General features: G+C 42.5%; 1 protein-coding gene across 1 annotated transcript in view; it reads left to right on the forward strand.

Annotated features, from left to right (window-relative positions):
- The first annotated feature begins 372 nt into the window (after positions 1 to 372).
- The window catches only part of LOC136572709 (uncharacterized), a 346,665-nt gene continuing 334,769 nt past the window's right edge, over positions 373 to 12,268 (forward strand). The window contains exon 1 of the mRNA XM_066573580.1: positions 373 to 543. Coding sequence (XP_066429677.1) covers positions 408 to 543 — 136 coding nt within the window. The 5' untranslated portion in view covers positions 373 to 407. The remainder of the gene's footprint in view (positions 544 to 12,268) is intronic.

Consider the following 12,268-nt stretch of genomic DNA (forward strand, 5'->3'; position numbering starts at 1 on the left):
TCTTCGTAATTTTGAATCACTGATTCAGAAAATACTATTGTAACCTCAACCAGAATAATGCATTGCTAGTAAAGTGTATTTGTGTACTGTGGTGGATGCTGGATGTGCCCAGTGCCCTGCTCTCACATACTGGGGCAGGGAGGTGGGCAGTGCCCTCCATGCATGAGGCTCTCACACCATGTATGTGTACCAGGTCCACAGCAAACTGCTAGATTGTAGAGGTATAAACACAAGTGCCATTGTTGGTCTCTCCCCTCAGGAGTTAATGAAGGGTTACAGCTGTATTGTGTGGACTGTTTACTGTTGGCCATGACAACAGCCGCAGCTTCACAAGGTGCAGTTCTCTCCCCACCAGACAGACTGTGAGAGATGCCGAGATTGTAACATTTGTTCCATAAAGAGCAAGAATGGACGAGAGGCACTGGTGGATAGCCGGGAAGGTGCAGCAGGCGCTGGGCTGTGGCAGCGAGGAGAGCCCTGCCACTCTCGAAGCCTTCATTCTGGAAGCTGCCAATCTCCAGCTTCTCAACAGGTTTTTGCAGGGTCAGTACTCCTCACACTGGGAAGTGGGCTATCTGAGGGGGAAGGGGCATGATGCGCGCTGCAAGTAAAGGGTTAACTGCCGAATATTACCTCACACACTCCGTCAGACCGAAACAAGTTGATATTTGTGATATACCGTCATATAGTATGTGGGTTATGAGGGACAATGTCTTTTTTTAGGCAGCTACAGAAGATCATTCAGTGGTCAGAAGGAGCTGAAAACACTTATATAACCGGCATTTTACAAATAATTCACTACAAAAATCTGAGGTTGAAGTTTCTGTCATAAATAATAATCCACACAAATACCAAGCATACAGGAGATTTACCAAGCTGTCTAAAATGTAGCAACCAATCACAGCGTTGCTTTCATTTTACCTCAGCAGCACTGCCCTAACTATATGGGATGCAGCCGGGCCCAGGAGCCTTGGAGGGCCCCATGAGGCCTGTCTTTTCTGTATATGAATAAAGCATTATAGTTGGGGGCCCTGTTACAGATTTTGCATTGGGGCCCAGGAGCTTCAAGTTATGCCTGTGTGTTTATGAAATAGCAACCAATCACAGCTCTGCTTTCATTTTACCACAGCTGTATAAGAAATATCAACCAATCACAGTGTTGCTTTCATTTTACCTCAGCAGCACTGGCCTAACTACCGTATATGGGATCCAGAGGATGCAGTTGCATCCAGGCCCAGGAGCCTTAGAGGGCCCCATGAGGCCTTTCTTCTCCATATAGTAAGCCCAGTACTATGAATAAAGCATTATAGTTGGGGGCCCTGTTACAGATTTTGCATTGGGGCCCAGGAGCTTCAAGTTATGCCTGTGCATTATGGGGTTAAGAGAAGTTGGGGGGCCCCAAGATAAACTTTTTCACCCGGGCCCATGAGTCTCTAGCTACTCCCCTGCTCAACAGTATAAGAAATAGCAACCAATCACAGCGCTGCTTTCATTTTACCTCAGCTGTATAAGAAATAGCAACCAATCACAGCGCTGCTTTCATTTTACCTCAGCTGTATAAGAAACTAGCTGATATACCCGCCTTCGCCCGAGTTAATTTGGTACTGGTGTTTATCTGGTGGTCACACGAAAATCTTATGAAGTCATGGTTACTTTAGAGATACCGGAAAAACATATGTTCACCATTTTGCATAGTTCTCTGCGTTACCCAGGAAACACCACGTGGAGGTAACCATGCGACGTTTACTTTATATAAAATGACATCAGGAAGTGAGAGAATTAGATTCCATACGTAAAATGTGGACGCTAATTCTTTTGCGCATAGAATTGAATAATCGAGTTGGGACCCATTAGCTTTTCCTATTTATTACATATTCAATGCCCGTGCCAAATTTTAAGTTTCTATGTGAGAAAATTACATTCCGTACGTAAAATTTGGACGCTAATTCTTTTGCGCACAGAATTGAATAATGGAGTTGGGACCCATTAGCTTTTCCTATGTATGACATAATCAATGCTCGTGCCAAATTTTAAGTTTCTAAGGCATTGGGAAGTGACAGATTTAGATTATGTACGTTAAATTTCGACGCCAATTCCTTTGCGCTAGAATTGAATAATCGAGTTGGGACCCAATTACTTTTCCTATTTTGGAGTTAATCTATGCTTGTGCCAAAATTCATGTTTCTACGACATCTGGAAGTTGGAGAACTTTTGGCGAGTCAGTGAGTGAGTGAGTGAGTCAGTCAGTCAGTGAGTCAGTGAGGGCTTTCGTCTTTATATATATAGATAGCAACCAATCACAGCACAGCTTTTATTTTACCTCAGCAGTTTAGAAATGAAAGCTGAGTTCAGTTTTTCTTATAGCAAGTTCCATGAATTTCCCTTAGGTCGGTGTCACATGGGCGTAGGCGCATTTACACGCACATTTTTACAATGTAACATATTTGCATGTATGTGTTTTACTACACTTTTTGCGTGCACAAATCGTGCACATTTGCACATGCTGAAAACCACACAATCATGCTCCCGTTCGTTAAAATGGGCAAATAAGTTAAATAGTTCAATATGTGCTTCTTTCATGCGCAGGAAAATAGGCATGCAGTGTACTTCCTTACGCAAATTAAATGCGCACGCAAAATATGCTTATGTGAACAAACCTATTAAAATCAATGGGTTCTATTCACTGCGTATTCTACGCGCAAATACATTCGTGTCACACAGGTCTTGGTGCCAGAAAATAGCACAGATTGAATTAATTCATTGCCCATTTCAGTGGTTGTGTGTGCAGATGCGCACGATTTGCACAAACAAAAAATGTAGTAAAACATGCACATGAGCATTCAAATATGCAACACCTTTTGCACAAATACATGGCGCAAAAGCGCAACTAAATGCGCTTACGCCTATGTGATACCAGCCTTATTGTGTGGATTGTAAAATCCACAGGTTTATTTCTGCTGCATGTGAAAGGGGTGTAAAATCCCCCATTCATTTGCATAGGGCTTATTCAGACCGGCGTATATCGGTCAGGTTTTCACACCCGGCCGATATACACTGTCCCTCTCTGCAAAGGGAGGAAGGCGGGACAGGACGGGAGCTAGTGCACTGAGCTCCCACCCCTCGCCACTGTTTGCAATGGGAGGGGGCGGAGCCATTGCAAACAGTGGCGAGGGGCGGAGAGGGGGTGGGAGCTGATATACGCCCGTCTGAATAAGCCCTAAGCTGCAGAATGTCAATGGATTCTGGCACCATTTAGGAATTGCTACCTAAATCCTGCCAGAATCCTGAGCGGCGTCTCTCCCCTGTGCAGTAGATTCCTCACTAGGGTGCACACCCTTCTGGTAAATGTGACGTAGGCTAAAGTTGGCCATACACTGGCCAGAGCTATCGGCAAACAGTTGTTCCTTCCAACTCCACAATAATCAGTAGCACTCCTAGCAAAGCCATGTTTACTTAAGTGGGATAAGGGCTCCTTCACACTGGGGCGGTCACGTTTTTTGAGCATCAGCAATGCTTTTTTCTTGCGATTTTGCTGTGATTTTCTCGCGAGAAAGACAATAGGACTTTCTAATGTTAGAAACACATTGCACGAAAATCGCAAGTTTATGCGTTGTGAAGCGATAAAACAAAGGCTCCATAGGGAAACATGGGAGATAAAAAAGCAGAACACAGAAAGATAGGACATGCTGCAATTTTATTTCGCACTCCACATTGCATGTGTGAAAACATTGCAAATGGGAATAAAACCATTAAAAAAAAATCATTGGTTTCATAATTCTGCATTCTCACTCACTCTCGCATTGCGCGAAAATCGCGCAATTTTATCCCTAGTGTGAAGCTAACCTAAGGCTATTTTCAAACGGGAGAGGAAGATATCACACTTTCTACCATGTGAAAGCCCCGTGGATGCGAGGCGTTTTAATGTGAAAGCAGCCTCGCATCACCTCGGGGAATCCTTTCATCCCTGCAGGGAATCCCTTCATCCACACGGGGATGAAGGAATTCTCTCGCCAGTAATGAAAGTATTCCCCTGCTGCGGCTGTCGCAGGCGTGGTAGAGGATCGCAGAGCTCTCCTGTTGCTCTCAATGGGGCTGGTGCTGCTGCTGGGCGATATTGCAAGAAGATAGGACATGCTGCGATTTTTTTCCACACAACATCCAGTGAGTGAAAACGTCGCAAATCAGAACAAGATTATTGAAAATCATTGGTTTCATAATTCTGCGTTTATATTCACTCTCGCATCGCGCAAAAATTGTGCAATTTTCTCGCCCATGGGAAACCGGCATAAGGGGAATACATCTTGGATAGACCACTCCCACAGGAGCAAAGGATTGGTCTTGCTGAAATTCAACATGCCCAATCCCTCTTTCCTTTGACATTTCTAGTTCAGAGAATCTGGACATTTAATAGTCATCCAGTTCCACTAAATCAGAGAAATCAGTTGAATTTTATCCAATATCTATGTCCATTTTTTAAACACCAAAAGGACAAGTGCTACCATGTTTCCCCGAAAATAAGACACTGTCTTATATTACTTTTTGCCCCAAAAACGTCACAGTATCTTATTTTCGGGGGGGGGGGGGGGGGGGGGGGAGCCTTATACTCACCTGGCCCACTGTGTTCTGATGCCTCCCTATGGTCTTCAGCGGCGGCGCTGCGATAAACTGCATCCTCCTCGCCTCACAGCTGAGCTTCTGCCTGCGGAAACTTTCGGAGGAAGTGAGGGGGAGCGCCTCATTGAATGAAATCAACTGGGCATACAGACATAACATTAGGGCCACAATGGATATATTTCTGAACACAGGACAAACAGAGGTATCCATTTTGGGTGTAAATCCTCATCTTCATGTGTACTATAGAAAAAAAAACTGCCTGTAAAAGGACATATTTGCAAAAATATGAAATTTTAATTTTTCTCCTCTAAATTTTCCAGTCAAAATCAGCAGGAATGCGGTGTATTTTCACTGATTTTTGGATGCAGAAATGCTGCGGGAATTGCTCCCTGTCTTTTTGGAATCGGCCCTGTGCTTTTTATATCTACGGAGGTAAAATCGTACGTTGTGATAAGCCCCGCCCCTGACCAAACCCTTTTGTCCAGCTTTGCCCCTGGAAAATCTGGTCACCTTTGCTAAGCTGTAGACCTGTGTTTCCCAACTCCAGTCCTCAAGGTACCCCAACAGGTCATGTTTTCAGGATTTCCTCAGTGTTGCACAGGTGATGTAATTATTGTCGGTGCCTCAGACATTGACACAGGTGTTCTTACTGTAGGAGATTCTGAAAACATGACCTGTTGGTGGTCCCTGAGGACCGGAGTTGGGAAACACTGATGTAAACAGAGGGGAAAAGTAGTCTCTCCCTCAACTTGTGCTGTGGTGTAGCAGTCACAGTTCTATTGACAGAGTCCTTTGAGAAATGAGTAACAGGCCAGTCAGAGAAAGTCAAGACACCTAAAAAAACTGAAGATGCAGTTGCCCCATTCTCTCCTCTCGAACGATGCAGAACCTGTGCCAGCGGGCATGGAAGACCCATATCTGGGCATAGAGTTGTGATAGATATTCTGTGATAGTAGACCTAAAGACTGTTCAGTGAGACAATGGTTGTTTATTGCTCATCCTGGTCGCCATGGCTAGGACCCTAACAACCGTTCATACAGGCACTTGAACTTTATTGACAGACTGTGATACCCCGGATTACCAGGTCACAAATTACTGTTTTCCTGTTGTACAGTTAATTAAGCATTGCTTGTTAAACAATGGCAACTACTGTGCCCTACATCCATCAGGCTGACATCAACCTGGAAAACCAGAAAAGCCCCAAACCCGCTGCCTGCGGTCCCTTACACGTGTTCACTGCTTACTGGGGTGGAGATGTTACCAGGATGTACTATGGGTAGAAGAGCTGGTGGACGGTGTGTGGTGGTCTGGGCAATATGAAAGACTATGGACACCTTCACTGACAGTTTTCAGCGTCATGTATTTTTACATAAAATAATTTTTACAATTGAAAGTCATTAAAAATGTTTACCCATTTCTTTTCTATGCTTGCAGTGCACTCGAGTACACTAAGGGTGGCTTTACACAGAACGACTAATATTCAACCAATAATCCATATAATCATTCAAAAGCGTAAATGCACGGCAGTTGTTCCATGTAAGCACTCTATAAGAATAAAGACAAGCGCTCCATGTGTTGGGTGTTGGAATAAAGACAAAGACCAACTTAGGTCTCCAAGCTGATGCAGTTTCACTGGCAGCACAACACACTTATATACGTGACAGCTGCAGCCTCCTCTGTTTAAATGGGGAATACCTTCTCCGTAGGTAGGCAGAAAGAAGTGAAAAGTGGAAGATAGGGGCGCGCTAAGCACAAGGCAGGCAAATCGATTGTACAGCAAGCAAATTGATTTATAGTGACTTTTTTGAGAAAGGCAATGCGTTTCGGCATCAGAATGATGCCTTCATCTGGCCATATATAATAGCAATTGAACAGTAATTAAATAGATTTAAGACTGGCGCCAAAACTACAGGCGGTGTGTGACATCATTGGTCTCACCTACTAGCGTACCAGTTTGTGAATGAAATTAATACAGATATGGAAGCATAAAATCACAGAATGATTGAATTGAAACAATGAAATGGACCATGTTATCATTAATTCATCAACAATAGTATCCACTTTAACCCCTTAATGACCAAGCCAAATTTTGGAAATCTGACATGTCACTTTAACATGGAATAACACCGTAAAGGTTTTGCATATCCAAGTGATTCTGACATTGTACTTCATTAGGGTGGTAAAAGTAGACCAAGAGAATTTGTGTACATTTAATAAAAGCGCTCAAATTTGAATTTTTTTTTTCACATTTTCAACTGCAATACCTCAAATATGTGCAAATGTATCGTACACATTTTTATAAGGCATATATTTCCATCTGTTTACTTTATTTTGGATGCACATTTTAAAAACTTTAGTTTTTTTAACCATTTAGGAGATATAAAAATTTAACATTAATTCTCAACATTTTAGGGGTGCATTCAGACGATCGTATATCGGCTGGATTTTTACGCCCAGTCGATATACGGCGTCCCTCTCTGCAGGGGGAGGAAGCTGGAAGAGCCGGGAGCAGTGAACAGGGGTGGAGAGGAGACGGGAGCTCAGTGCACTGCTCCCGACTCTTCCAGCTTCCTCCCCCTGCAGAGAGGGACGCCGTATATCAGCTGGGCGTAAAAACCCATTTACCGATATACGATCGTCTGAATGCACCCTCAGGGACACTTTGTTTTCCTACACCAAGCCAAGGTTGCAAAGGCTCATAGGTGTCAGAATTATAGATACCCTCACAAATTACCCCATTTTAAAGACTACACCCCTTAATATATTCACTGGGGGATGTCAGGAGTATTTCGACCTCACAGTTTTTTTCAGGGGTTAATGCAATTTTGAAAAGAAAAAATAAAATTTCATATTTTTGCAAATATGTCATTTCAAAGGCAGGTTTTTTATCTATAGTGCACATGAAAATGAGGATTTACACCCCAAAATGATACCCCTATTTGTCCTGTGTTCAGAAACATACCCATTGTGTCCCTAATCTTATGTATGTATGCACAACGGGGCCCAAAATGAAAGGAGCAGCCGATGGCTTTCAGAACAGAAATTTTGCTTGAAGGGCAATGATTTAGGCCCCATTTCCCACTTGTAGAGTCCTTGAGCTGCTAAAACAACAGAGAACCACCATAAATAACCCCATTTTGAAAACTATACCCCTTAACAAATTCATTTAGGGGTGTACTGCATATTTTGACCCCACAGTTTTTGAATGAACAACAAAACTGGGCTGCTATGGAGTGGAAACGGGATGTCTTCAGAGATGAATCCATGTTTAATTTGGGGTCTGTTTGTATCTTGAGACCTAGGTGAGCACCTCAATCCTGCTTTAGCTGTGGAGCAGAACACTGCCTCCACTGCTATGTGATGGTCTGCGGGCCATCGCATACGATAGTCAATGATATGTTCAGGATATACTGCAGCCACATGTGTTGTCTCCCATGGCAAGGCTTCCGACAGGCATTTTCCAACAGATATGCTCAGTTGCACACAGCAAGGATGTCACAGGAATGCCTCTACAACATTGCCACACTTCCATGGCTGCCCGGGGTTCAGATTTATAACTAATAGAGCATGTATGGGACCATCTAGGATGCCAACTTCGACAGCCTATCAGTTTGTGAAGCAATATGCTTCAGGATCCTACACGGAACCTGTATGCCTCCATGCCCACCCGTATCACATCTTGCATCCAAACTAGAGGCGGTACGACAGGATTCTAGAGCCGCCATGCCCACCCGTATCACATCTTGTGTCCAAGCTACAGGCAGCCTAACAGGGTCCTAGAGCCTCCCTTCAAGTGTTCAATTTTCCACAATAAGTTATGCTTTTGCTCTGATATGGTAATCACACATATAATATTTCATTTGATTCTGAAAACTCCTTCTAGGTTCTTGATTTTGTTATACAATGAGTGCATATTACTACATATATACCACAACCCATCTACCTTGGTAACATGGCTAAAGGAATGGAAACAACCCCATAATCATGTAACAGAAATCAAATAGAGAAAATTAGGTGAACTGATTAGTTTTAAATTTGATAAATATTTAGGAATATATAATTAATATAAAGAGGACAGAGTAAACTAATTGAACAACACAAAAGGTAATAATAAAGTAAAAAATAATAAATAGTCTCCCCCATTAAATATTCATTATTAGAGATGAGCGAGCGTACTCGGAAAAGCACTACTCGATCGAGTAATTTGCTTTATTCGAGTATCGCTGTGCTCGTCCCTGAAGATTCGGGTGCCAGCACAGAGCGGGGAGCTGCAGGGGAGAGTGGGGAGGAACGGAGGGGAGATCTTTCTCTCCCTCTCTTCCGCCCGCTCTCCCCTGCTCCCCGCTGCGACTCACCTGTCAGCCACAGCGGCACCCGAATCTTCAGGGACGAGCACAGCGATACTCGGATAAAGCAAATTACTCGAGCGAGTAGTGCTTTTCCGAGTGCGCTCGCTCATCTCTATTCATTATATATTATATTTGATATACTCCAAAGGTAATTATCCCTTGTTGTATAGATAGAAAAAGATCAATATCATGTACCAAATATCAAGTAAAAAATTAGTCTATTTGGTAAATCGAAGATTTATTAGTAAAGGAAAAACCATAGGTATTATCATTAATCCAACTGATAAATTCGTCAGCTTCTTTATCGCTATCTGACCTCAAGAAGAGTAGGTCATCAATATAACGCCGTTAGTATAGAATCTTATTGTTAAGTTTATGTGTGGGATATGGGATCCGAGATTCAAAATAATCCGCGAGTTAGCACAGGCGGGGGTGAATTGTGTCCCCATAGCACATCCTTTTGCAAAAATATGGAACCCCGAAATTCAAATACATTATTCTTACAAGTAGAGAAGATACTGTCAAACAAACGCTTTTGTGTAGCTGCCATCTGTATCTAATGGTAAAAAATAACCTATAGCTGTCAGGCCTTTGTCGTGATGGCCTATTCTTCTGTGGTCAGGAAGCGATAAAGAAGCTGACAAATTTATTAGCTAGATTAATTATAATACCTTTGGTCTTTCCTTTACTCATAAATCTTTGGTTAAAATAGATTTTCTGGAATTATATGGGGATCATAAAGGGATAATACAGACCTGTATCCATTTTAAGAGTGTGGACGTTAACAGTTACTTAAATTGTAACAGTGCACACTATCGTCCATTACTAAAGAACGTTCCACTTAGCCAATTCAAGCAAATACATAAAAAACTGCTCATAAGAGTCTAAGTTTTCACAGCAATAAGGAATCATCCATACAGAGCCTGGTTGACAATGCTCTACAGAGAGTTAACGCAAGAAGGCTGAAGGCTTGAGAAAGTGTTATGTGACACAAAACAACTGTTGCCTTTCTGTGTGCACCACCTCCTTTCTTTTACTCCTGCACTTTTGTTGTGGAGTACAGTACTGCTACAGAATTTGATATCATATACTGCCGCCTGTTCATTCAACTTGGATATTGGATATTCTTATAATGGCAGAGCACTGTCGATTACCATACTGAAAATGTGGTCAAAGATTTACTTTTCCATATGGTGAGTGCCGTTTGCTTCTATTTCAAGTTTGAATTTGCTAACTCAAGAAGAGCTTTTGCAAATAAAACCACCATCCAATAATTACTAGACATGAGTACATTATTTCATCACTACTTATAACTCTGGGTAAAGGTCTGTGAAAAATAGCTAAACACTCGCCTGCATTACAGTCTGACCACTCCTGAAAGATAATCATCTGAAAGCCCCTAGGGTCACATTTAGGAGATCTGTTACTCTGCAGAATTTACTGGCACCAAGCCGCCTATGTAAAGTACAGCTACCAACTCTCTTAGCATGCTCCCTTGGATGCTATTGTTGGTGAAGTAATGATAACATGGTCTGTTTTATTGTTTCAGTTTAATCATCCTGTCATTCTAGGTTTCCATATGCCTATTCATTTCATTCACAAACCGGTATGCTAATAGGTGAGACCAATGACGTCACACACCTCTTGTAGTTTTGGCGCCAGTTTTAAATTTATTTACTCACTGTTCAATTGTTTGTACATATGGCCAAATGAAGACATCATTTTGATGCCGAAACATGTTGCCTTTTTCAATAAAGTCACTTGGAATCAACTTGCTTGCTGTGGAGTCGATTTGCCTGCCTTGTGCTCAGCAACCCTGCATCCTCCATAATTCACTTCTTTCCATGTAAACACAGCCACCATCAGGGAGACAAGCAATAATTCGCTCAATAGTCATTTCAGCTCACCTAATGAACAGTCGCTGCCTGATCAAAAGTTGACTGGTGTAAAGTCACAGTCGTTCGTATTTGAGAATTTTGCGAACAAATTTGCATGGATATAACCCCTATGAACAATATCTCTGCAAACAATAAGCGCTCTTTGTAAAAGCTTTCAAACAACTGTTGTTCATGTGCTTCAGCAAATTTTCCAAGTGAAAGATAATTGCTCAGTGTGAAGGTTTCTTAAGATTTTTGCAGAATTTGTCGGTCAGGCAGGCTCTAAAACTAATGACAGGAGGGGTGAGAGATGTGTTACATACAGTTTATGGCAGCTAGAGGTAGATATGTAAAATCCTAGGTATAATGGTGGTGGAGATGTGGTAAGACACATTCTTTAGTTAATTCATTATGATTTTATTAACTTACCTAACTACAGAGTCCAGGCTGTTGTTTCTAGCTACAAGCACTGTACACTGACTCCTTACTGTCCTATAAAGGGGTTGGTTCCGTCCTAACACATATTTTCTTTCACTGCTGCTCGCGTAGTCAGGCTTCTTTTGCCACTCTAAGAGCAGTGAAAGAAAATGAATTATCTATCAAAACGGAACCAACATTTTAGCATGGTAAAACGAAAAAAAGGTTTAATATGGTGTTAGCCAGTACAGCTAAATGTGATTGTTCTCAGTAAGAGAAATCAAGTAATCTTATAGATATGATACCTTTTGAGGCCTTAGTCAGACGGGCGTTTTTTCGCGCGATTTGCGGATCGCATGACGGATGCTCATCCGCAAATCTTGTGACCGGTGCCCGAAAATCTGCTCCTAGCCGCGTTTCATTAGAAACGGGCCGGAGCTGTCCAGCGCATTGCATTCAATGGAGCCGGCAATACAGCCGGCTCCATTGAAAGCAATGCGCTGCGGGCGAGTGTGGGATAAATTGTTGGGAAGGGCTTAAATATATAAGCCCTTCCCTGCAATTCATCCAGAAAAGTGTTAAAATAAAAAATATATATATACTCACCTGCTCCCGGCAGCCGGAGTTCCGCGCGGCCGGCCTGCAGTGGGTGTGAAGGGGGTGTGAGTCAGACCTGCCTCTGATTGGCTCTGTTCTATCATTTCTGTTCTATAATTTATCGGACGAGCGCATAAAAAGCGCTCATGTGTCCGATACCATTGCAAAGCAATGGTTTAAAAAAATCGCCGGACGCATGCGCATGCGCAAATCGCGCGAAAAAACGCCCGTCTGACTAAGGCCTAATGGCTAACAAAAATACATGACGTTATAGCGAGCTTTTGTACCTCACAGGGACCTTCCTCAGGCAATAATGGAGCAAATCTAACAACTTATTTAATAAATACACATGATCACATGGGAGGGCAAGAACATGAGGAACTTAATTTGCCCTAGATAAATACCAGAAACAGA

The sequence above is a fragment of the Eleutherodactylus coqui genome, chromosome 1, assembly GCF_035609145.1.
Source record: "Eleutherodactylus coqui strain aEleCoq1 chromosome 1, aEleCoq1.hap1, whole genome shotgun sequence".
Taxonomy (NCBI): domain Eukaryota; kingdom Metazoa; phylum Chordata; class Amphibia; order Anura; family Eleutherodactylidae; genus Eleutherodactylus; species Eleutherodactylus coqui.